Source organism: Erigeron canadensis, chromosome 6 (assembly GCF_010389155.1).
Source record: "Erigeron canadensis isolate Cc75 chromosome 6, C_canadensis_v1, whole genome shotgun sequence".
NCBI lineage: Eukaryota > Viridiplantae > Streptophyta > Magnoliopsida > Asterales > Asteraceae > Erigeron > Erigeron canadensis.
This window is the reverse complement of record NC_057766.1, coordinates 27,248,747-27,274,789: the sequence shown is the minus strand read 5'-3', so window position 1 is coordinate 27,274,789 and position 26,043 is coordinate 27,248,747. Positions and strand designations below refer to the sequence as shown.

General features: G+C 32.5%; 4 protein-coding genes across 6 annotated transcripts; 1 reads left to right on the top strand and 3 right to left on the bottom strand.

The window, feature by feature from the left end:
• Nucleotides 1-144: 144 nt before the first annotated feature.
• On the bottom strand, nucleotides 145-1,383 carry LOC122603271 (mitochondrial uncoupling protein 5-like). Its single transcript, XM_043775938.1, has one exon. The coding sequence runs from the start codon at nucleotides 1,139-1,141 to the stop codon at nucleotides 221-223; it is 921 nt and encodes a 306-aa protein (XP_043631873.1). The 5' UTR covers nucleotides 1,142-1,383; the 3' UTR covers nucleotides 145-220.
• Nucleotides 1,384-5,038: 3,655 nt separating this feature from the next.
• On the top strand, nucleotides 5,039-10,167 carry LOC122603304 (IMPACT family member in pol 5'region). Of its 3 annotated transcripts, none has more exons than XM_043775976.1 (6): nucleotides 5,039-5,363; nucleotides 7,179-7,220; nucleotides 7,623-7,738; nucleotides 7,951-8,056; nucleotides 9,020-9,115; nucleotides 9,271-9,362. In XM_043775976.1, exons 1-5 carry the CDS (start codon nucleotides 5,145-5,147, stop codon nucleotides 9,092-9,094), a joined length of 558 nt encoding a protein of 185 aa, XP_043631911.1. In that variant the 5' UTR covers nucleotides 5,039-5,144; the 3' UTR covers nucleotides 9,095-9,115; nucleotides 9,271-9,362. The 3 variants fall into 3 exon arrangements, 2 of the variants coding, with proteins under 2 accessions (XP_043631911.1, XP_043631910.1); XR_006324443.1 differs by lacking the exon at nucleotides 9,020-9,115 and adding an exon at nucleotides 9,688-9,778 and having other exon boundaries at nucleotides 5,043-5,363; nucleotides 9,271-9,439; XM_043775975.1 differs by lacking the exon at nucleotides 9,020-9,115 and adding an exon at nucleotides 9,688-10,167 and having other exon boundaries at nucleotides 5,057-5,363; nucleotides 9,271-9,324.
• Nucleotides 10,168-11,187: 1,020 nt separating this feature from the next.
• On the bottom strand, nucleotides 11,188-12,534 carry LOC122605759 (transcription factor bHLH30-like). Its single transcript, XM_043778714.1, has 2 exons — nucleotides 12,245-12,534; nucleotides 11,188-11,823 (listed from the first exon to the last, which is right to left on the bottom strand). Exons 1-2 carry the CDS (start codon nucleotides 12,482-12,484, stop codon nucleotides 11,356-11,358), a joined length of 708 nt encoding a protein of 235 aa, XP_043634649.1. The 5' UTR covers nucleotides 12,485-12,534; the 3' UTR covers nucleotides 11,188-11,355.
• A 12,445-nt stretch (nucleotides 12,535-24,979) lies between these two features.
• Nucleotides 24,980-25,939, bottom strand: LOC122604600. The gene has a single exon (XM_043777479.1). It carries the CDS (start codon nucleotides 25,937-25,939, stop codon nucleotides 24,980-24,982), a length of 960 nt encoding a protein of 319 aa, XP_043633414.1.
• Nucleotides 25,940-26,043: the final 104 nt, after the last annotated feature.

Genomic DNA, 26,043 nt, shown 5'->3' with positions numbered 1-26,043 from the left:
TATAACTTAAAGAATCGTATCACACCATCGTCTTTCAAATAAATAATGGCCATTTTCTAATGTAAGAAGTAATTATAATAAACATATTAGTATGTGATAACTTTACGTAAAAGAAAACTTTAAATAAAGCTAGTAAACAAAAAGTAAAACCATAAATTATGGGAACTTTTATTCTGCCAATACCAAAAACACATGAGTATATCGTCATCATCAACTAAATTTAGAAATCCTTTAGTAATTTTCGGACTTGTTCTAGTGTAACAAACAGAACAACTGTAAATGGTCCCTGCCTTGATATCGTAGGAATAAAACCTTTATAAAGCGCCATTGGACCTTCCGATCGTATAGTTTGTAGGGCGCAGTCAGTTGCGCCCGTATAAGGCGGAGCCTTTCCCGGCTCCACTCTCATATTCATGACTCGGGTTTTAATCACATCTATGGGGTTCGTGACAACCGAAGCCACGAACCCTGCAGCAAAACTTGCGGTCACATGGGTTCCAAGCCCATCTTTCATTACACCTTTTTCTAGTATAGTTTCCTTGATCTGATCATAGGATGCCAACTGTGAGGCAGTCACTAACATGGCGCGGTTCACTGTTAGAGATGAACCGCGCCATAGGCTCCCAACCCCTTCGTTTTTTGCCATTTGTGATATAGCGTCAACGACGCTTTGGTAATTACGACGTTGGGCAGCTGGGAGCCTTCCGTCTGCCTGCATACGGACCATTGCCACATCCGCGGGGTTCCCAACCGCAGCCCCTATACCACCAGCGATCAACCCGGCACCAATCTTTTTCCACAGCCGCATGTTTCCAGTTTCAGGATCTGTCCATTTTTTTTTCATCATGTCATAAAGACCCATTCTAGTGGTGGAATAAAGCGTTTGACGGAGAACGGTGGCAGATACACCAGAGAACAAGGCTCTTGCCCCGTCTTGCTTGATGATCTGCATCCCGACTCCAATGGGCCCCACTCGTGGAGGCCCAGAGACGTTGATGCTCCCACCCGGTGCGGATGCAGCTCGAACGGGCTGGTTTTCGCCCTGTAACTGCATCCGCACCTTGATCAGATCAAGTGGGTGGGTAGAGCATCCGGCTACTATTGATGCTATTCCACCTTCAATAAATCCTTTAACTCCCATTGGTTAAAACTTTGGAACAGAATTTAAAAAATCAGAAAGAAAAAAAAAAGATTGGGTTTTAAAAAAGAATAAAAATGTATTTTTATGAATTAAAGTGATTTGGGTTGATGGGTGTGAAGTGAAATGGGGGGATGTTTGGTCCGTGAGACATATGATACAATGAAAGGAGTGTGGAAATGATGCGTTTTTGGGGAAAGTTGAACAAGTAACGGAAACATGAGTACAAGTAGCAGTATTTTGGGTATTCGCTCCTTTATATAAATCGAGTAATTAATGCCATTTATATTAAGCTAAAAATTGGTATATGTCGATACGCATAAATTGTACTTTTTTTTTTTTAAGACGAATTTCCGTCGAAAACTTCGTGTCGTGATTTGACAGCGAGAGTTCTAGCATACGTTGTCTTAACTGGTTCTGCGTTAGAGAGCTCTTTCGAAGTAAATATCATGGACATGATTTCTCATGTCACGATTACCTTGTTTTTGACTCTTGATTTATGGTCAGTTTATGTATTATTTCCTTAATTGTTTGACAAAAAAAAACAAGAGAATGTTTGCCAAAACAAAAAAAGTTTTAGAATATAAAAGAACATGGGTAGAGAATGATGGGCGTGTATGGAGCAAATAAGTAAATTCACATGTCCCCAAAGTTTTTAAACTTTCAACACCATCAAATAATTTTTATAAGGAAGTATAGATTTGAATATTGTAGTTTTTATTTATTTTCAACGTTCGTCTCACTTATTGGCACCTATGTTTTTCGGACAGGATGTCATTCGAATTTGCAGAGAACACCCATGGAGCAAAAACTCTTATTTATTCGCCAATTGGTACGACGATTAATAGAAATAAACTTTTTTCCCTCAACACTTGAACATTGGTCTCCTCGGTCCGAAACCTTCATGGGAAGAATAAGATACCAATAAAGATTTAACTTAATGGATTAATAATGTAGTTAATTAATTTCTATAACAATAAAATTAGCATTCGATATCCGATTACACCTCATTATACAAAAATAACTCCATGTACGTATTTTAAACTATATATGACGATGAGTCATTACAGGTGATTAAGATAAAAAAAAAAATACATAACTAAATTTTCATATAAATATATGAATTTCATTTCTTTATTTATTTATCTATCTATCTAAACTTTAAATATGTCAGTTACAATTTTTTAAATATGTTTGTAAACATGTGAAAATAGCTTATCGCATGAAGTATGAATTTGTGGAGTTTTTAATAAAATGACTCTAAGAAACAAATTATGACTTATCAAAGATAGACCTGATCACCTGATATCATAATTTAAGAATTTGGATATATCATTTTCCTTTCTTTAAATATAACTTGGAATTATACTTCCCAAGCAACATGGAAATCATGTTGAACGGGAGATCTAAACAGATATTAAAATACAATTAAAGCAATGTGCCTCAACTAGTTCATAGTAAAATTGACATGGCTTATCATAGATCTAAAAGTGACTTAATCCATGAAGCATGTAACCTTCGTGAATTAAATCGAATAGATCAATGCAAATTTCTTGATACACATCATAATTGGATGGTTGCAACACATCTCACGTGCTAGAATTTGACTATGATTCTCCTCATTATCGATGGCCTTGAATGGTAATTTCCTTATGAAAAGAGCTTTCTCATTTGAACTTAAGAAAAAACGATTCGTACACATTTTTTATTTTTTGAAAAGTTTTTTAGCTATACGTACATTATTTGCGATAACTTATTTTTTGTTTTGAATTATTATATCGTCTAAACCGTTAAAAAATAAGATTTGATGAAAAGAGGTTTTTATTGTTTGCTACGAGCATGGTACCGGCGCAATGCGGCGGTAATGACATTAATTGCGATGTGGTGACGTCGATAAATGGTGATGGAGTCGGCGTCAAGTGGTATAGGTAATTGATTCAAAAATATTTTATTTTTAGGGATAGTGAATATCTTTTAAAAGATTATAAAAATAATTGTATAAGTTAATTAATTAAGGGTAAAATGGTAATTTCACATGTTTTAAAATTGTAAACTTTTCAACGTATAATAATTTTTATATAGTAGTATAGATATAGATCTTAGCATTAGAGATTTATTTGCCAATATATATTTCAAGGAGCCCGTGAAAATTTAGATGTCTTGTGATCGATAATTATTCTATAATTCCCATATCGAAAAATTTAAATAAAGAATATTCATGACTGCGTCTAAGAAATCGAACATTAAAGTCGAAGTTTTGCGAAAGTGATGTTTCCAAAACAAGCAACGGCATCACTGGTCCTGCATCAACCACCATATCATATCATTGATATTTGATAGTGTTGTTTTATTTGACATTTAGCATCAATATTTCTCGTTAACAAGTAACAACCATTTATTTTCTTAGTTTATCTACTACTCCTTTATAATGATTATTCATCCCCTATTTTAGGAAAGAGTTAGAAAATAGTTAGATGAGAAATTACTAGATTGCCCTTAATATACAACCCTTAAGGAAAGGGTTATTAGATATTACCAAAATAACCCTTAATGAATTAATTTACGCTTTAAACTCTTATCTTCTAAAATATCACTATCACCATTGTATCAACTTACATGGTTAGACCACTCGATACCAATTGTCGATATCATCGATCACCACCCGTCACCGACACCACTAAATCACCGTCACCGTCACCGCCGCCGCATTGCGCGGGTACAATGCTAGTTTACCTTTAAAATTAACAAATTTATTTCGAGTCAAAACAAGATTGTTATAACTTCTTATAAGGAACGCAATAAATATAGTTCATATAAGCAAAGGGAAGTGATATTCGTACCATTTATTTTGATGGATGTACCACAAATGTGCATTACTGGCTTGTACAGTCAGCTATATAATTTGTACATTGTGATACACCCATCAAAAATGATGGTACAAATATCATTTCCCATAAGCAAAACAATAACTAAACCATATTGGAATTGGATCAGAAGCAAGGGGTAATTTTTATTTTGAATGTGAAACATTAGTGGTTAATAATTAGTTTTTTTCAAATTTAGTAATTAAACCTCAATGCTTAGATTTGAATTAATTTGGAACATCCACAAATGTGTATATCATGGAAATAAGCAAACTACACATCTTTTGCACGATGTAGATTGTGAAACTTGAGCTACATGCATGAGACACTTGTAAAATATGATGTATATATTCAAGTAATTAATTAACGACATGTCTTCATATCTATAAATGTAGGTTGGTTATGACGACTTAGGAATGAGTCCACATATTCAAAGTTGAAACTTTTGAATAAGATGTTTTCAAATATATTTGTTTAAGGGTCGCTAGCCAGCAAAGGTGATATCTTGGGAAGGTTTTGCCAGCTATCAAATTAGTCTTTAATACCTGTGATTATCCTAACCGAACCAGCGAACCTTGTATGTGTATATAAAATCTACAATGTATAATTGATCAATTTCAATGAAACATTTATATGTAATTGTTTTATTTTTACTTGTGTTTCATCAAGATTGCAAACAACTCTTATTTATTGGATTCATATCTTGTCTTTGAAACCGATTAAAAGAAGATTGATGATATATATGTTAGTGGAGCAACATTAATTTGGTATAAGTGAAAGATAAATATGTCACATAAATAAAATGTAGAGGGTCTTATTAAATAAAATCACATAAATATGTCAATATTAAAATTCGAACGCATGGCTTATGGTTTCATGTGCACTCGACAAGTTCGTTTAGAATTTGGTATAAGTGAAAGATAATTTATTGATAATAAAAAAATATAGAAAAATAAAAAGTACTTTCATTAAAACCCAAAAATTAATAACATGAATTTAGTAACTTAATTTTATTGCATGATTACAATAAAAACATTATAAGTTGTTAAAAACCAAAAAAAAAAAAAAAAAAACAAAGAACAAAGAAATTGAAAAAAGATTCCCAAATTATAATCAGTCTGAAAGTGAATAAATCCCACCAAATGCAGGTGGTGGTGTCGAATTTGATATCACCATTAACATACATAAGATCCATGGTCACCACCGCCGCCGCCACCAGCTCCAGCCGTACCGCCGGCGGTGGTGCTTTCACGACGATATCAGAGAGAGTGAGCTTAGAACGTGAAATTAAAAAAAGCAAATTCATTGCCATCGCCGGCCATATCCCCGACGAACGCTCCGCTCAATCTTTCCTCTCTGAGGTATATATCAATTTTTTAAAAAAAATCAAAATCGATATAATAATAACATCAATTAGGTTCATTTTGGAAAGTTATTACAAATATGAAATATATAAGTTTATGAGTTATTTAGTGATCTGCAGAAGTAATTAGTAGCTTTTAATGATATGTGCAAATATTGCTGAGCTTATATGATGAATATTTATTAGGTGACTCAGACTTTAGAAGTCTTGCCTTAATTCGTACTTTGTCGAGCCTTTTAAGACCGATTATGTGGTCGTAGAGTACGTAAGAAAATGTGAACAAGTTATTTTAATGCTTCACAACACATGAGGCACCTGTGTCAAACAACTTTATGGAAATGTGATATTAATATATTAAGCCACGCCGTCATTACTTGTTAGCGAATATGTGAGCTCGAAATGTATAGTTTTAGTGACACTAGTGTTGTCGTAGTTTTAATAGTTTTGATACACAACGAAAGAAATATATGTGCGTTTAAAGTTTGACTTGGGCCCTTTTCCACCCTGTTTCCTTTGTTTCACTGGTCTATGAAAGTGTCTGGTAATTGTGGATCTCCTCTGCATGAGTCCGTCTCAGATGCAGCGGTTACCTCCTTTAAGCTTTGCAAAGGTCAAATATATTATCTGTTTGTGGTCTTGCATTTGTCACTTAGATGTTGGACCACACGTATACCTGCTATTATAGATGCCTTTGCTAACATGTACTCCATCATCAGTTGTGATTACGAATACCAACAACTTCACACGTATTTTAGCTGTTTGGAGGTTATTTGTGGTAGACTGGTAGTAGATAGTCTACTGCTTTGTCCAACAGATTCAAGCTGCTATAAGAGCTTAGGTTTGTCTTACGTTAAGTATGTTGTGTACGCACAATATGTCAAGTTCCAGGAATTAGAGAACATGACCTCATGAGGAGAAACATTTAAACATTAAAAATCAAAATTTCGATTTTTTGTAAAGGGCCTATCCCATATATTTCGATGAAGAAGACCTTGAATTTAACAATAACAATAGGGAGATGGACTACAAATCTCCAGATACAGGAAAAGATTCTGTTTCAGAGTGTTTGCTATTGAACTACTTCTTGTCGAACAAATAGGAGATTGTGCCTGTCAAAGATCAAAGGTATCGATAGGTAGGGCTATTCCATGTATGTTACATGTCAACAGAGAACACCTTAAGTCAATCGATAACCATAGGGAGATAGTCTACAATCACAAGATATAGGAATAGATTTTGTTTCAGAGTGATTGATATTGAACTACTTGTTGTCAAACATAGTAGGAGATTGTGTTATTGGTTAACACTAACAGTCAGCCGTCAATCTAATAATTTATTTATCGGGTTCTTTGTTTAGATTACTTCTTTTATCTACCTTTTGTATTTGATATTGTTACATATGGATAGAAACCCTTGGCAGAAGCAGATCCCATAACTCACCAGAACATAGTCAAAGCTGAATTAAGTAACTGCTGAGTTCCCTTAGCATGACATTAAGAATAGCTTGAGTCACTAGATTGCCATTTGGCATGCTGAGAACATTAACACACTGAGTGGAGAAGTTTGTCTTTGTTACAATGCGTCTTTTGTGATAACCCCTTGCTTATAGCTGTTGGTAGAGTGGGCGAATTCTGATTCATACAAATTTTTTGGTCATAGCGAAAGAAGAAAAAGTGAAACACTCTGTTATTTAAGATTGGTAGAGTTAGCAAGAGTATGACAAGTTTCTAGTTATAATGATTTTTTATTCGCGTTTTATGTAATTTCTTTAAAAGCTGTTGAAACTTCTGATATTATCTTTTACAATGTGCAGGTCCAAGATCCGCGTGCAACACATAATTGTTGGGCTTATAAGGTATAGATGTGTATCTTTATTATAAAACATAAGATTTTTCTATTATGCTTTTCAAAAATATGCCATCGTTGGATATCATTCCATGCTCAATTGCCAGCACTCTGTTAAACCAGTATATCCTAAGTTCTCACACACAATGAGCTTCTGCCCATGACTCCATTAGATTAATAGCCTGTCATCTTGTATAAAGAGGAAAATAAGTGAATACCAAATACAATAGCCTAAAACTGTATACTATTTGTTCCAATATATTGCATGTGAATCTAATATTTTGGTGAAGATGATTCATGTTAGGTGTTTATTGTAGAAAATGATGATATATTGGACCACAATGAAACAACATACATGCATTGTGGTCCTCTCACTAAATTTGCTTACATGATATGTTTCCTTGCATTCTAGGTCGGAAATCAGTACAGAAGTAATGATGACGGTGAGCCATCTGGTACAGCTGGAAAACCAATACATTCTGCAATTGAAAATTCAGGGTTAGATAGAGTGATGGTTGTTGTCATTAGGTAAATATTGTGTCAAGTTTACTTCGTTAATGATTAATCTAACTACTCCTGTTATTTTTTCTTTCTTTGATAACCACCACCTTAACTGAAAAAAGCAATAGAGGGTTATCCTTGTAATACAGTAATGAGATAACATTGCTAATTCCTTATTATATAATGAATGGAGTAAGAACTGATTCACATTTAAATTATTGATTTTGTTTATTCTCTAGGCATTTTGGAGGGATCAAACTAGGCACTGGAGGACTAGTTAGGGCCTATGGTGGAGTAGCAACAGAATGCTTGAAAAATGCTCCAACACGACTTGTTAAGTCTCAGGTTATTGACTTTTTGCCTACATTTGCCACTATTGTCTTTGATTGTATAGATCCTTTTGTGAAGCTTTCATGGATGTATTTTTTTCTTTATTTTCTTGGCATAAGTTGGTAATTTATGCCTTTATGGGTTGTCACTCTTATTGGAGTCTTGTATTTAGATAAAGAGTAATAACCATTATGCTTATCGTACTTGTCAAGTTGTTCTAAAGCAACCAGCTACTAGGTTAATTACCAACAAAAGGGTAAATATCTTACTTGGAAAATCTTCAACATTTTTTTTTTTTACGTTGTATTGATCCATGCCTTGCAATTTTATAAGTTTAAAAGGCTCTATTCAAATATGTTTTTAGAATAACCAGTCTTTACATAAGAAGACAGTAAAGATTATATTTGAGAAGATCTGAACACTAATTACAGTTGCTTACCCTGAGCAGTATACATCATATCATGAACACTTCTAACTGATCATGCTTTGGACACTTTTACCTTAACCGTGATTATAATATTGGACATATTTTACATTTTTACACCTTCTGAATGATTTGCTCAACATTTTATGCAAATTGATAACTCTAGTTGAGAAATAGTGAACATAGTTGAAAATGTGAAGAGGCATCTCAGCTTTGTCAATACGATATATCAAGTATGTTTAGGGCGAAAGAATTTATAATACTGCTGGGTGGAAGTATTTGTATATCGTGAATCTTTCAAGTATGTTTTATGGAAAGAATGAAATTATATGGTTTGGCAAAAGTGGTCGTAATATGTCAAGTATATTTCAAAGTAAAAGACAAGCACTGAAGTACTCGCAAGTTTTTAGGAATTATTAAGTATGATTTGTGACAAAAGATTTAGGCAACCGTTGTGAAAAGTATTCAAGCTCTGCTGAATACAATTCGGGAGCAGACTTTAATATTCAGGTTTGCCAAAAGTTTCTAAAGATTTTACCAAATACAATTTGCAGGAAAATTGGAGTAAAGTGTCTGGAATTTGTCAAATACAATGTGTATTAGTAGATTTAGAAGGATGGTTATCCTGAAAACAAACTACTAGTACAAAGGTAAGCTTGTGGTGGAAAATGTTAAGGTTTTTCAAGTACAATAATTTTTTGGGATTTCGTGAAGTTCAGTGGTTGATTTGAAACAATATACCAATGGCTGTAATAGTTATTCAATCATTTTGATATTCTGACAAATAACATGGTACACCCTGTAGGTTCCTATGGGCGTTGAGGTTACTTTTGATCTTTTGGGGGTCGTTTACCATCAGGTAAGTCTTCAAGCTGTAAATTTTTCAACTAGAGGTGGAAATTTCAGCCCAGGTATTTGTTAACGCTAACGCGTCAAAGGGGTCAACATACACAAAGCGACTAAACATGAAACAGGTTGTAAGTCATCTTGTATACTTAATGCATGAAAACTACTTTTTTTTATTAAAGTACTATGTAATATAGCCACTATTATCCGTCATAGAGTTTTATAAGAAGGGAACTAAATGTTTCGGTACAAAAAAAATGTTTCGAGTCAATACAATCCGACCCGTTTAGACCTATTAAACAAGTACATGTGTCAACTGTTATCCAACCGCCCATGTTATGTAACATATATTAACCTCTTGTTTGTTGATTTTCAGCTACAGTCATTCAAAGCTGAGAATATTAAGCAGGATTATGATACAGGAAAAGATGGCATAACAATGGTGACCTTCAAAATAAGTTTTGACCAGGCTGAAGCATTGGAGGAAGCCTTGAAAACCAATTGCAGCAGAAATCTTGTATTCTACAAGAATTGATGTACACGATAAAGCTGATATGATGCTTGCAGCATCGTTACAATGACAGATGTGACATACTGCCATTATCGCAGGCTAGATGGATCACCAAGAAGCAGATGATGACTTACTGCTGCCCTGGGATTGTGTCATCTTCAATATGCTGTGAAGTGTGAACATCAGGATTGAATATAATATCAGGCTCAGCTTGTCAGTTTCCTTTCTTACATGGTAGCCCTTAAACAAGTTGCTATGCTTAGCTAGTAACGTCACATGTAACTCAACAGTAATCTTCATGTATATACATTTCATGGTGGATATGCTAAGTTCCTATATACATAATCATGCACCCAATATAGACAAAATAAATTTACATATATGCTCCTATTACTAAACAAAAAACATTATTTTTCTCTCTATTTCCATATCAATTTAATAAGTATTAATCAGTAATGAGTAATCTTAATTAAAAAGTACCAACTTTGTGTTCATTTACACATTTGATCAATTAAAGTTAAACTTCATTATCTTGAAACAATCTCCTATCTATGTAGAGTTTTAAATGTCTATATCATACCTCTATTATACCCTACTTCTGATGGGGTTGGATATCGGTGTTCTGGTGGTAACTTAAACTTCATTAGTTAAAGCTATATGCTAAGATGAAAGACATGGGATTATAAGTCAAAAACCCTAAGCAAGGCATTAGAAGCAACTAATCAAAAGAAAATGGAATCTGATACATTATGAGATTGTAAAAGTGATGGCTACCCAAGCAAGCAGTTGCCTGTAATGTTAAAGAGGGTAAATGCATCAATCAAACTTTACTATCTTCTTTTTGTTCTTTCTATCTGACACCAAGATTCTATAACAAGAGTACAACAATGGGCTAACCAACGTAGATATCCAAAACTCAAATTAAGCCTGTAATGCTGCGTAATGTAATGTGACTTAGGTACGTATTATGTAGATAAATAGATTAGCAAAGTTTCATCTATTCATGACCTCATGTTTAGTGTTCTTTGATACAATCTAGCTATTTAAGAGCAGAGAAAGTTACATTAACAGAACATGTGATATGTAAATGACAATTTATTTAAGAGCAGAAAAAGCTACATTAATATGACCAATAGATACATCATACATCTATGAAAGTTAACATTCAAAAAAAAGATACATCATACATCTATCTCCCTTTATAACTTGCTAATGGCAGGACTGGAAATCGATGACATTGACATTAACATGGACTTATTTGTATATACCAAATTCATTAGTCATTACTCATAATTGATTTTAATAAATATGTTGGTACATTATTAAAATAAAACGATAGCTAAACTATGAATTGAAACTTGTTCGAACAAAAACTCTAATATAGTCTAACCATCGAGTTGGAATAAACAACAAAAACTACACATATACATCAATAATCAATAAAAAGAGCCCACAAATACCATCATATATCAAGCCTAGTACCCGCACATCTCACATTTTCATTGCCTCCAAAAATAAATCAAAATATCAAAATTACACACAATCCAAAAGACGTGGCCTTTTGTTTCGAGGCAAATCCAACAAAGTTGCCCGATCGATAACAACTTTAAACGCCCTTTTTAGCTCAAGTAACCCTTGTTCTTTTGTTACTGACGAGACTTGAACCCACAACATACATTTTATTCTCCCACCCAATGTCCCTATCTCTGTTCGTACTAATTTCCCACGTACCGAACCCAATGCCCTCGTTAACTCGACTATCAAATCAGGCCTATCCTCACAACACATACGGACCTTGACCATAATCTTATTAGTACTAGAATCTTCTCCAATGTATGTCAACTCTAGTTGATCATTTTCACTTGGAATCATATAGTACTCATTGTTTTGTATCATTTGATTGTCACATTCATCCATAGCCTTTGATTCAAGGTCTGCAACCATCTTCTTTAGCTCTCTCACTCGTCGCACTACGTCTGCCAACAATGAGGCTTTATCCGTCTATATCACACACAAAAAAAGGTTACAATTAACACAAGGAATATATAAACATCACAAATTTTAAGCCATGACCAAAATTAAGTTTTACATATTTATTTATTTTAATGAATTAAATCACAAGAAAAAGCATACAAAAGTATGAATAGACAAACATAGTACACTACAAATTTAATGACATTATGTACTAATTAAGGATATGTCAATAATACGTTAGGAGTGTAGCATACATAAATGGTCATATTATATATAATGTAACACCATTTATGTAGTGCTAACATCTATTGATAGAATATCACGGCTGTCATTAGCAAATTCAACACGATTAGTAATAATATAAAGTGATCTTTGTAGCAAACTATTTATAAAAAAAAGGTATGGAATCTCCAAATATGAACAAATGTGGAAACAAGCTAGGACATACTTTGACAGTGTTGGGGAGGATGCTACGGAGGGTGGCAAGATGACCGTTAATTCGCTTCCGGCGTCTCCTTTCAGCTTCGCTATGTCGGTTACAAGCAGCCGCAGCCTTTTCCTCGGCCGTTTCGGCCACCTTTGGCTCCATATGGACCGATAAATTTCCACCGTGATCATATACCAAGTCTCTTATAAGACTAGAACAACTATTTAACTCATACCCATGACTTGGTAAATATTGCATCATATTTTTATTTAATGAAACACAAATGTTAAACAAGCCAAAAAATATGTTGAAACGTGGGAGATTGTTGAAGTGAACAATATGGATGTTGTGGTATATATGTAGGTGCAATTATAACTGTATAAGTGTGAGTTTTTGTTAAGGTTGAATATGGACACGTCATATGTCGGGCCACTGGGGCACACAAACAAGCAAATGGGGTCCCGGTAGCACCCGTGACAGGTGGAAATTATGTTGTCTCTCATAAAACTTATTTCTTAAATTTCATTTATGATTGGTCTAGTATACTTACACACTTATGGTGGTGTGTTGAAGCTTTTTATCATGAATGGATAGATTGTAGTATCAAAAGCTTTTGTGTAAGGATGTGAGAATTAAACTTATAAAAAGGAAAATATGAATCTCTCTCAAGGTAACAATCTAAATAATCCTAATTAAGCAATATGTATTTTTTTTAAATGTTGAAATTCGTGAAGTACTCGTCATCTTACTTGTATGATGTTCATATAGAGATATGTGTATTCTAATTTAGTGTTATGGTCATTCTCGCTATTTATGTGAACAAAAATAATTGGCACTCTCCCGGTAAATAAATATGTATCAAGTAATTGGAAATCGATAATCAAAGCGATTGAATCGATTAAAGTTCCGGATACGGGCTTGAACAAAGTGTTTAAAGGAGTATGTGGTAACAGGTAGGAGCTTAAGTTTTGGATGGACGTTTGGGCAGGGGACAACGCGCTCAGAGACAGATTCCCTGGTCTTTTCCAGCTTGAGAAAGACAAAAACTGTAGGTTGTTCGAGCGATATAATGAGAACTTGGACGAGTTTTCTTCTTGCTGGAACTGGAAAAGAACACCTCATACTATGAACGAGTTAAGTAAATGGTGGGATCTAGGCATGCATTTGAATGACAGGAAGCTCACTAGTCTGAAAGATAGGTGGGTATGGCAAGGAAGGATCGGGACACAACTTACAGTCAAAGCAGTGAAGGATTTCATAGTGAGCTCACGTGATTACAGTGACAGGTACATCATTCCATGGTCTAAATGGATACCTTTGAAGGTGAATGTTTTCATGTGGAGAGTTAATATGAATCGGATTCCAACTTTAGAGGCACTTAAAGATCAGAATTGTTTGGTAATGGATTATGCGCTTTGTGTGAGGAGCACATGGAAACCGTGGAACATCTTTTTTGTGGCTGCGAACTGGCTAAAATGGTTTGGAGTTCATTAGCTCCTGGTGCAAGGCTACACCGTTCTTTGTTTTTTCGATCAAGGATTTGCTCGAGATTCATGGGAATGTGGGACTAGGAAGGAAGGAACAAAAGGCTTTAAAGGGTATCAATATGGTTGCTTGTTGGAGCATTTGAAAAGCAAGAAACGAGAAAAGGTTTTCAAACGCACAAGTCAAGGTGGAAAAAGTTGTACAAGACATTAAGTCATTGGCTTTTCTTTGGTATAACAAAAGAAGAAAAATGTAAACATTAGTTGGAGTAGATTTGATATAGTGTGATTATTGTATATATGTTGTAAGTGTTGGTATCACCAATTGGGTGAATATTGTATAAATGAAGTTTATCTTTAAAAAAAAAAAGTATTAACAAGTAGGATTGGCCAAATGGAAAATCATTTAAGATAAAAGATTAAGGATTCAATTTACACTCTTTATAAAATGAACTCGGTCTTTTTATCTAATTAGGGTAAAGATATGATTGTCTAAATTTCATCTCCACTATATCTCGCAAAAGACATGAACGGATACGGTTGTTACTTTTGTTACTTTACTAATTAAGTGTTATTATCGTGTGCCAAACAAATCAAATTGAGTAAATAAATGAATGCTTACATGAACTTGTGAATCATTAAAAAAGTAATAACAAAGTCATAGCGGTTTGATTATTGCACCATATACTGATATGGTACACGGAGGGGACAGAAGATAAGCTAGTTTCGAATTTCAACTAATTACTGAATCGAATACACCTACAAAACCAAATAAAAAAATGCATCTTCCAAATGTAGAAAAAGTTTTTTTTTTTTTTTTTAAAGGTGAATTTCGCTTGTGAATTTCGTGTCGCGATTCGGCAGCGGGAGGTCTAACATACGTTATCTTAATCGAGTCCGTGTTAGAGAGCTCCCTCAAAGTAGAAATGCCTATTTCAAATACCCGATGGGGGGAAAACCTCCTACTAATCCGCCCGAAGGCACGACGATCAATAAGGGTAAACCCTGCCTCCTAAGACTTGAACCTGGGTATACTCAAGTCAAACCATCATAGAAAGACTTCCTATGTACTTCTCAAATCTTAAACCCAAAACCTCTTGCTTGTAACTTATAAGGCAGGTGTGAGCTAACTAGGAATTACACATTAAAAAAAAATAAAGTAATACTTATGCCTACTGTGCATATAAGTGATTTGGCCATTTGGATCTTAATTTGGACATGCATTTCTTAAAAAATTCAATCCTAATTATATTGTTTAAAAATAAAAACCAATTGGTCATACATTCTTCAAAAGTGACCTTTTTATGATAATTGTTATTATTCTTTATTAGTCTTAAAATCGAGAGGACATACATATCCAGTTTAAGATAATAGACTTGTTAATATATTACACTATATTAGCTAATCCTAATGATAATTAATACATCGTCTATGATTTGTTCTTTGTTCTTTTAGACTTTGTACCTTGATTACATTTTTACCTCTTGAGCTTTCATTTTGTAGAACACCTTGGTTCTTTGTCTTCATTTACACTAGATAAGATGCTTTGATACAACCATCGTACAAATGCCATTATCAATAATATCAACAAAAACTGGCACCGTTAAATCCTTCTTCAGTGAAGTTTATTATTTGCAGGCTCAAGAGTGTAGACAAAGTACATTTAACAATGCATTCGGTACTCTTCTATAACATTATTTATAATAACTTTTAGTACTTTGAACATTATTATTATTGGGCTCATAGAATGTACAATATGGGACCAAAACCTCTTATATTATTAATAATCATATATATGTCCAGTCATTCATTATGTTGATTAATAATTTCATATAGACTGAAAACTACGTTTGCTTAAACGAATGCAGATTTTCTTTTAACACGTTGATAAAAGGGTGCCTTCATAGCGATTTATATTGTACGAGTTTTAAGATACATTCATAGACCTAAGCAATTAACAAAACCGAAATTGATAAAATGGTATTTTTGTAGAATTATGTCTTATAATCTGTAACATCATCGGTTGATCAAATTTATAAATCATCGGTCTTTCCACTTGATCTCACCCAAAAAAAGTACTAGTGTTAAATTTTCGGTTTTTGAAAAGGAAAAAAAAAAAAGTGTAGTGCACACTGTATATATACACGTGTTAAAACTGATATTGCATACTCTAATACAAATTTCTAGATCTGTCATTGACAATAACGTGCCCAAGTACTAAATGAATGTCATGGGTCAAAATATTGTGAAAACACTAATACAAATTGAATGTCTTACAATATGTACGTGACAACACCAAAACATGTCGATTGTAAAAGTAGAAATGAATGAAAGTGGAAAGTAGAAATGAATGGAAAGGGCAAAGAGTGAACAGCAATGATTTTACGGCACATTCGATTATTACATGAACATTTATTAGTGGTATTTCTTTTTTTATAATTTCTCATTTCATGTGAATAAAGTTGCTTTTTTTCGTGCGAAAATCTTTGTTCATAGCACCTCCACTATATCCAACTTTTCTTTATAAATAAAATATATACAATATCTTATCTTAATATATATTATAAGACAGTTAAACTAATTACTTATTAACCAATCAAGTTGTTCAATTTTATCAAATTGATTTTCGCTTATGTCATCATTTAAATTAATTACAAATTAAATATCATAATAATCACTATCCAAATATATTATTATATTAGTATTTATATTAATTTGTAGAAAAAGTCTCATTAATTTACACTTTTTTGTTTTTCATCAACAATTTACACTTTTTAGCCTTGAATACTTAATTTATATTTATTTTTAGCCATGAGAGAATTTTTTAAAAGTTACAATCATTTAGTTAATTAAAAAAAATTTCAACACACAAATATTGTCTATATAAGTTTATTTCAAAACCTAAGGACTTATTCACAAATATTAGATTAGATTTTTATAAATTATAAAGTTTAATATTTAGTTATCACAAAACATGAGACGACCACAAAACAAAACACGATTTACAACAGAGAGTTACTTGAATACTAAATCCAAATCAATATGAACTTCATTCAAGATTCATTCAATCTTTAATCAAAAAGGTACATGATTTTCTCCTTTTTTATATATATTAATTTTGCATAATAATTTTTAAAGTTACAGTTGTCACTCAAATATTATCAAAAAATATAAAAACAATCATAATTGTTATCTAATTATCATAAGATAGGTGATTGAAAATAAACCTATGCGCGTTATGAGTTCGTATCATGATCAAATACATATACTTGAATGTCAAGTATATGAATACAAGTATGTTTATATATTAATTTTAAATTACCTTTCATAATAATATCGCATTATGAGTACAACTTGGTCAAAGTATTCTATAATTAAGAAATTATTATAACATGTGCCTTGTGGAAGGACAAACAGTTCCATTAATATGTCTCGACTAATAATGACAGTAACGAGCTTATGATTATTGTACTAAAACTTGCAAAGTATAACACTAATATATATCTTCAAAACTATAAGTTTTTATGATTTAATTGTATGAAGATATAATATTGTTAATATCGTAAACCCGTATCTAGTGTTGGATACGGATCTAAAATCTAGTATATGATTAAATTATATGCAAAATTTTAGGGTGAGATCAAGTGAAAAAAACCTTTTGATTTTGGAGACATATGTTAAGGTTTGATCCTCGAGGTTTTTTAAAAGCAACCTTTTCACCTTTTAATGACGATAAAATAAAACTATCTTTACATGCAAAACAGGACTGGGTACATATTATATATAGGGTTGGTAATATAAGGCTGTTAAGTATTTAAGTTTAGATGTGAAATACTCACATATTGTTTTTTTTATCCATAAAATTCATGGGGGCCCAAAAATATATTCATTAATCAAAAAATATTAAAAAATTTGTATGTGAAGGATTTCACACATAAACTATGATGTTGGACAGTCTTATATTCACTGTTCCCTTATATATATAATATTATTATATATTCATTAGTCAAAAAATATTAGAAAATTTGTATGTGAAGAATTTCACACATAAACTTAAATGCTGGACAGTCTTATATTCACTGTTCCCTTATATATATAATATTATTATATGTAAAAAGTTCATTTTACTAACGTAAAATTGATGTCAAAATGAAAGTATGGAACAAGATCATCACCCGAAGTTAAAAGTCTTCATATAATTTAACATAATTTTTTTGTGATGATTATATGAGAAATACAAAAATAATGGTAAAATACTAAAACTAACTAATACGAACATGAATGGCTTTGATAATACAGTAAAACCTTTATAAATTAATAATGTTGGGATCGAGATATTTTATTAAATTATCGAGATATTATTATATCGATAAATTATAAATTTAAAGAGGTTCATGTATCACTTTAAAATTTCCATATCAAATGTACATTCACACATTAAATGACACAAAAGTCCAAAGCAAATTTGCTTTCAACACGATAAAATTCGTTCCATGAATTTAATCGGCTCAAGTAATTTAATTGATGTAAACTATGAAGAAGACATTTGTGAACTTGAGAGCTTGATTATGGGTATGCATTATTAGCACAAAACGGATGTGAATGAGTTGCGAGATTGTCCTGGTGAAAATAATGAATGTTTTGATATTCAAAGCATTGAAGAATTTGTGATGGATACTGTTCAAAATCTAGTTGATGATGAAGTTGAGGATGATATAGTAATTTTTGAAATCGATTACTCGGAAAGAAAAATTATAAGCGGCTAACAACTCCTCACAACTTTTTGTTGCGACAATGTCTCAACTATTAAGTGCAATGTAGAAATTTAAATATATATTCAACATAGATATAAAGTTTAAAAAAAATAAGTGAATAAAGATTCATTTTTTACTAAACAATATTAAAATTTTGAAATATTTAATGAATTATTAATTTATAGTTTTGATGTGACTTATATTTTTACCTTAGGGTTTTAAAAAAGTTATTATCTTATTATTTTATTGATTGGTGTCTAATTTTGTACTGGTCCCAAGTTGGGACCAGACAAATTATTAATTTTATCGAAGTTATTAATTTATCGAGTATTAATTTATAGAGATTCTATTGTAGATGATATGAAACAGGAAATGAAGACACATAATAAAAAGGAAAACATCTTTTTTGAAATAAAGTTAAAAGACGTGAACCTTTTCTTAAAAGGTAGTGTTAGAATGGGGACATTTTGGTCACTTCGGATTTGGTTCTACCTTTCATAAGATACGGAGTAAAATTTTTATTACTGATGAGTTTTATCAAACAAAACAAATGCATGTACAATGATTTTAGTTCTTTTCCCTTAAAAAAACAAATTTATAAATGATACATACATGTATAATTTTTTAATGGGGGAAGGGAATATGAAGCTGTTAGGCATTTAAATTGGGTAAAAATTTTTCATATACCTTTTTTTAAACCATAAAAATCATAGGGGCCAAACATTTATTCAAAATATTAATTTATTAATATGTGAGGGGTTTTTCCACCCAAGTTGGATGCATAACAGCCCATACTCACTTTTCTCTTTTTTTAATATTCTATACCGGACTGTGTCTTTATGTGTTGGCTAGTTTTTTTACTAGCTTTTTTATCATAAAATTTTAATGTTGTTAAAACAAACGAAAAAAAAAAATCACAGGGTTTTTCACACCATTTTAGGGATTTCTATTTGAAAAAAAAGGAAATTTATTTACTACAATATGTTCAAAGCTATTAAAGTTTGAATGAATGTAAGAAGAGTACAAAAGAAAAGCATCACTCATATGACCAAAGCGATTTGAGTGTTCCTTTGTCTCCATTATTTGTCAACATCAATAAATTCCAGATGCAAGACATAAATCCAAAAGGAGGAGAAAGGAAAGATGTAATAAAGAATAAAGAGTCATATTGTGTTCCCTTTGATGTAACCTATGGTCATAAAATTGACCTACCAAAACACTTCCACTTTCATGTAAATTACATGATCAATACAAATCAACCCATGCCTAATTATTCATGTTTTTAAGATTATGTAAAATAATGATGCGTTTTCTTTACTTCTAATTGTACTTATTTGATTATGTGTCATTCTTAAGACCTTAAGTGACTTATTTGATTGAGTTTGCTTTGTTTTGTGTGTTTTGGTACAATATTAAGAAGGAAATTGTGTAGTCTAACACTATCGTTATAATTTAGGTACAAACATCTACCAATGTTTCGGAATCTTATTAAATCAATAAATTAAAATAAAAAGGTTTTGACAAACGCGAGCTTTACAATTGTCATTAAGGTTCATTAAATAATTGTGCACTTATCATAAAATTTAGAGGATGAGATTCTAATAGTTGTATACTTACCAAAACAGTATAAATTTTTTATGAACGTTAAATGTAGACCAAAAAGTTGCATTTAGCATTTTCAAGACAAAATATTCCAATGATCAAATGTTACAATAAACAAAATGAAATAACCTAATGTATAATGTATATTTGTGAAGATAATGCAATAACCAAATGTATTTTTATAAATTACAACATCAACAAGACTCAATTTTTAAGCAGGATAGAGAGGTAAGCCAGCCTCACTTGATTGTGTACAACCAGGGGGCACAGGCCCACTCTCAAAAACCAAGCCCAATTGAATTTTTTTTTTTTAGTTTAGGCCCATACTAATTTGTTATAAAATTTATTATTAGAAGTTAGAGATTAATTAGTAATGTAATAATGTAATATGTTTTTTGTGAGTTGTTAAATTATGTATTAGTCATATACTTGTTTTTTTTATTTATTTGTTAGGAATAATGGAAAAGTATCTCAAAATAAAAGAACCATCGTCAAGTGACGGTATTAGCGTAAAATCTTCATATAATAATATGGCTAGTAATATATAGAGACCACCAAAAATTTCTACACCTACAATACCTAAATTAGATGATTTGGATAATCTTTCTTGGTATCCCATTGATAAGATACGTATTTTGGATTATCATTCTAATCAAAGATATGAAATAAGAAGAAAATATTGGGTTAATGGACCATGTCAACCACGTGGTCATACATTCCCAATGAGAATTATAGGGAATAAGAGAAGACGTTTTTCTATGGAGTGGTTTGGGAAGTATGGTAATTGGTTAGAGTATAGTGTAAAAGCGGACAAAGCATGTTGCTTGTGTTGTTACTTATGTGGTGATTATGCAAAGAACCAAGCGGACAAAGGAAGGAGCTAATGGTTCTCACCAAAATCAAGCAAGTGGTCTTTTGAAGTATTTAAAATCATTTGATTTTGTATTTTTCGCAGTTGTATATTTGCTGTTTGGAAGGTTTTTTATAACTTTATTGCTGCGTTGGTTGTTTTTTGGACATGTTCATGGCCAATAATTTTTTTTCCCCTTTTCACTTAAATTTCTGGATCTGATGGTACCCTTATCTAAAGAATTGTCATTCTTTTATTTGGGTTATTGATTTCTTTAGTGGGTTATATTCATAAAGTATTAATCTGATTTATATCGACTCGAATACGTATTTTCAATTCAATTTTAAGGATATGAAAAGTTGGTATGTACGTAAACTATATCTTCTTAACTAAGTAACTTGCATTAAAATGATTTTACTGAGAAACTTTAAAAGCAATTGTTTACGTTAATCGATAATTACAGTTATTTGGAGAAATGTTACCCAAATTGTAATCGGGGACAACTTTCTAATTGCTAATTAAATAGAAAGTGAATGTACATTATATCGATTATTTTAACAATTGACCTTGTTATTTCAGGTAATGCACCGTTTTAAAGTGCGTGTATTTTATATCTTATGCCTTACTAGTTCATAATAAACAATTAGATTTTATAATTTAAAAAGTAGCTTTAAATAATGAACGGTATACTAGTATAGTAATCCTTTATATACAGAACAAAGTTAACTTAAGCTCACTAGTCACTAAAATTCTTAAGTGATGTGTTTGGGTGTCTTTTAGTTTTAGCAGGCGTGGGAGTGATCTGCCGTGTCAAAAAACAACTATCTCTTGACTGTGTAAGGTATATAGGATTTGCTGAAATTAAGAAACAAATTAGGGGACAACTGAAGCTAAAATTCGTAACTCCCTTTTGAAAAAATTACATTCAAGCCTAGAAAAAGCCGACCAGTTATGTCTTAGTAAAAGCGAATTTAAAAGATTTTCTTCGATTCATATACAAAAGCACATGCTTTTGAATTATATAAACATGTGAGAATTATAATATTGATTGTTAGATAACGCTGCTTTTACTTTCTTTCTCTTATTAGATAATTAATAGTTACTTAAAATATAAATGTAAGAAAATCAAGTGATTTACATGCATTATATATTAGTCCACTTTATGTAGCATATATATCTGTATACTATATTATAAAATAAATTCTTCTTTTTAACATTTTAAGTTTCAATATTTACTTCCCTAAAAAGTCTCTTTTATCAATTCTATATTATCAAACATCCTTTCTCTCTCTTCAAACACCCCAAAAGGTCTTTGGGCATGATCTTATTTGTCATTATCGTTTTAATTTGGTATAGCTTAATCATCAACTCTAGAAGCATGTAATTTAATTTAATTTTTGTCCTTAAACAAACATACGGTTAATTCGTGAATTTTTGCTACACCGAGCTTCGATCTGTGTGTGGCTAAAAACACCACCCACCTCAACTCATATTTGGTTATCGGTGAATGTTAGTTAATTCAGCGTCTTTGCTTATATGCATCGATGAAAATGAGAATTTCATATCATAATATAGATAGAGGCGAATGAAATGTTGTTCGAGGGTAGGTAAGTAGGAATTTGTCATTGCAACCAAGGTTGTTGACATCTCCCTAATGATCGCAGTGACTAAATATGTAATGGGAGGTTAACGCCAATGTCAGATATGAACATGGGATCTCCCAAGAGGCAAAGCCTTTTTTTTTATGAATCATTAGACCAAGTGTTCATTGACAAAGCTATGCACGACATAGCCCGATTTTCAGCATATGTGGTTCTATTTTACTTTTTTAAAACAATAGTTATATGCAATGGATGGGATGATGGAGTTCCTAGACGTGATAGGAAAATTTCAGGGTTGTCAAAGGATGATGAAAACAAGGCGAGTACAACCCGTAATCAACCTCACAAAGTGGACGAACTTATCTTCATCACGGATCTTTCCTCTTTTTAAATGGCATTCTATCCTATTCATGTTCTTAAATTACACGCATCTCTAGTCTTCAATTTCAAGTATCGTCCGAGAAATGCCAATATTTACATCGATTTATGGCAGCTATCCACTTTACACAAGGCTTAATTTTTATGTTATCAATTAAAAGCTGGCCTATACATATTTTTTTCTATTCCAAGTGTGTTTTGTAAACGGCATTTATATTCGAAGTGTGAATTATAGCCGAGATCATTGGCATACCTGCTAAGCTGCATACATTAAAGTCATGGACTCAATTTTTCTCAGGTTGCCTGAGTAGTAGTCTCTTTGTGTTTACATATTTGTAATTTGTGAACTTAAACTCCCCGTGTGGAGTGTGGACACACGGATCTAAAGATTATAAATATTGTAACAAGTTTGATATAAAAACTATTATATGATTGGAGATGGGCTAAGATATAATAATTATAACCTTATATGGTTTGTAACATATGAAGACTTAATTCCTGATCAGGCCCAGCCCAGTTTCTGGCCCAACATGTTCACCTCTAACCTCTGATAGAAATATTTAATCTAAAGTTCTGAACTCTGAAGTATATAGTAAAAGCAAACTTAGTTTATGACTTTATGTCAACAAAAACATTATACCATCACACATCTAATACAGATTTCAACTTTTAGAACCAAAACTACACATCTTACAATATGTTAAGCAAAAACCTCACATTTACTATCTGCATTGTCCCAGAAAAAAGATTTTCAGATCCTTCGAAAAGCAATTAACTTATGCAGAAAGCAATGTAAAACATGTATGCAAGAATACTTCCCTGTAGAAAACTAGAAACTATGGCAACATCATATATCTTACATGAGGAGAAGAAAGTTCATACGGATGCCTAACATTCAGCATACACATCAAACCTTCAAATCAACTGTACTCGGGATGTCAATGATTATATGTTCCTGAACTTAAAAAGTTTCTAGCGGTGATACGGGTATATGCTAGATACAATTATCATCTCTCTTCGTTATAGAGAAATGACTAACCAGGAAACCAAACTTGTTGTAAAAGGCGATTACACACCTCATGATTTACAACAAAATTGATTAAATAGTAATAGTACTTTACTAGTAACCCTTTAGCTTTTTACATTAAAAAAAGAAATAGGAGGAATGATATGCCTAAAATTGAACCTAATACTTATAATAATGGGATATACCATAACAAAGATTGAGCTTACTCAATGTATGAAATTGCATTGTTATGCCATAACAAAAACAATATTCATGGTCTCGATTTCTTTCTTATATTTGAAGGGCAACTCAATACCAACATAATCCACATCATATGCACGAGGAGAAAGGAAGAGACCAACCAACTACCTAACACGACCAACCACACTTCATGTAATCTGATAGTAAGGCCTTGTTTCATATTTACTTAATGAACTTAATAGTTAAGAACTTAATCGTTCAATCAAATTTCATGTTTCTTTCTTGACTTAATAAACAAAATAATCACCAATTACTTATATTTTACTTAATACATACAGAAATTCTTAATGCATTGAGCCACTTAATACACTCAGCACTTAATGACTACAAAAAGAAACGGGCCCTAAGACAATTTATACTCATACACATCACAAAAACAATTTCTACATATATTAAGCATAATAATATGGAAATCTAGGAAATGCAATAATAATGGACAAAAAACTAGAACAAAATAGCAGTTCCATTAAAGTATGTGATACTGCACACTTTTTTCCAAAAACAAGAACACCATGAAACTGCCATAGTACTCTCAATTTTTACAATATAGTTACTAACCTTAACAAAAACTGACCTCGATTAAGCATGTTTTTGCAAAACCTTCACCTAATTTAGACTCGAGTCAGACTAACTTTTCAATACTGCACAACAAGAACACTGTCACCAAGGCTCTGTTGTCACAATTTCTACGATTTTTATAGATATACCAAAACACTAAACTAAGCCCAACTAAGCAACTTTCGTTAACCTAAAACTAATTAGGCGTGTAAAACTAACTTTGTACATAACGGAAGACATCCAATAAGTACCTAAGAACGCCTCACTCTTGCACCACCACCGTCCATCCTTGATCCTTCTGCACTACACTAACAAGAACATCGTCACCACCATCACAAAAATCCAATCCGTCAACATTCACCGTTCCTTCAACATCCTCGCAACTATCATCCTCACTTTTCGTTTCTTTCCTCACTTTTTTCCCCAAACCGGTAACTTTCTTCGTCCTCTTAGCCACCGACTTCAACCTTCTCCCGTTCACCTTCTTCTTACACACTTCATCCTCCACTTTCACCTTCCCTTCATCACTCGATATTTCCACAAACTCACACTCATTCCCGTCCCGCGCCACTCCCTTACACAAAAACGGATTCCACCCGCCTTCCGTCCCCTTACCCAACAAAAACCCTCCACACAAATACTCCCCCGCCCTCAAAACCTCGACCGGGGGCCTACCGATTTCGACACACGTAAACGCTTTCCCACATTTATCATTCTCACACTCTAAACAGCAATCTAAATACTCCTTATCATACTCATACACATAATAACAGTACGGACAAATAGTCCAAACCCCACTAGCATTTTTCAACAAATTTTCATCAAATTCTAATTTCTTAACAGAATTCGATAACAAAAACCAAGCATCACAAACAACATCAAAAGCTTCATCAGAAAATGGGAATTCGTTTTTTGATGGGTTTAATAAATCATACAATTTATTAAATTTTTCAGTAATTAATTCAGAGTTATTTGTGTACCGTTCAAGTTGCAAGATTTTGTACCAGTCCGTTAAGTTTCCGGTGGTGGGTGTTGCGGCGGCGTGAAGGACGGCGGCGACGGCGAGGATTTGGTTGACCCCCGGGAAATGGGGGTCGATTTCTTGAACTTGGGTCGCGTATATGTGGCAGTCGGAGAAATGACGGCGCTGCAGAAAATGTTCGGAGAGACGCAGGAGCATTTTCGGGTCGTTGTTGGGTTTTCGGATCCTGTTAGGATCCATATTTTCTTTTGCTGGAATTCAGCTGAGTGTGAATTGAGAATGAGTGTTATATTTGGAGAGGATGGGATGTGGGCCGTTGGATGATGGATTCGATTGGATTTTAT

What these genes read in the sequence shown, in the direction of transcription:
- LOC122603271 (XM_043775938.1), bottom strand. Translation starts at nt 1,141, where the DNA reads ATGGGAGTTAAAGGATTTATTGAAGGTGGAATAGCATCAATAGTAGCC.
- LOC122603304 (XM_043775975.1), top strand. Translation starts at nt 5,145, where the DNA reads ATGCAGGTGGTGGTGTCGAATTTGATATCACCATTAACATACATAAGA. An exon ending in ATAATTGTTGGGCTTATAAG is followed by an intron (nt 7,221 to 7,622) that starts GTATAGATGTGT and finishes CTTGCATTCTAG; the next exon opens with GTCGGAAATCAGTACAGAAG. An exon ending in CACGACTTGTTAAGTCTCAG is followed by an intron (nt 8,057 to 9,270) that starts GTTATTGACTTT and finishes TACACCCTGTAG; the next exon opens with GTTCCTATGGGCGTTGAGGT.
- LOC122605759 (XM_043778714.1), bottom strand. Translation starts at nt 12,484, where the DNA reads ATGATGCAATATTTACCAAGTCATGGGTATGAGTTAAATAGTTGTTCT. An exon ending in TCCTCCCCAACACTGTCAAA is followed by an intron (nt 11,824 to 12,244) that starts GTATGTCCTAGC and finishes TGTGTGATATAG; the next exon opens with ACGGATAAAGCCTCATTGTT.
- LOC122604600 (XM_043777479.1), bottom strand. Translation starts at nt 25,939, where the DNA reads ATGGATCCTAACAGGATCCGAAAACCCAACAACGACCCGAAAATGCTC.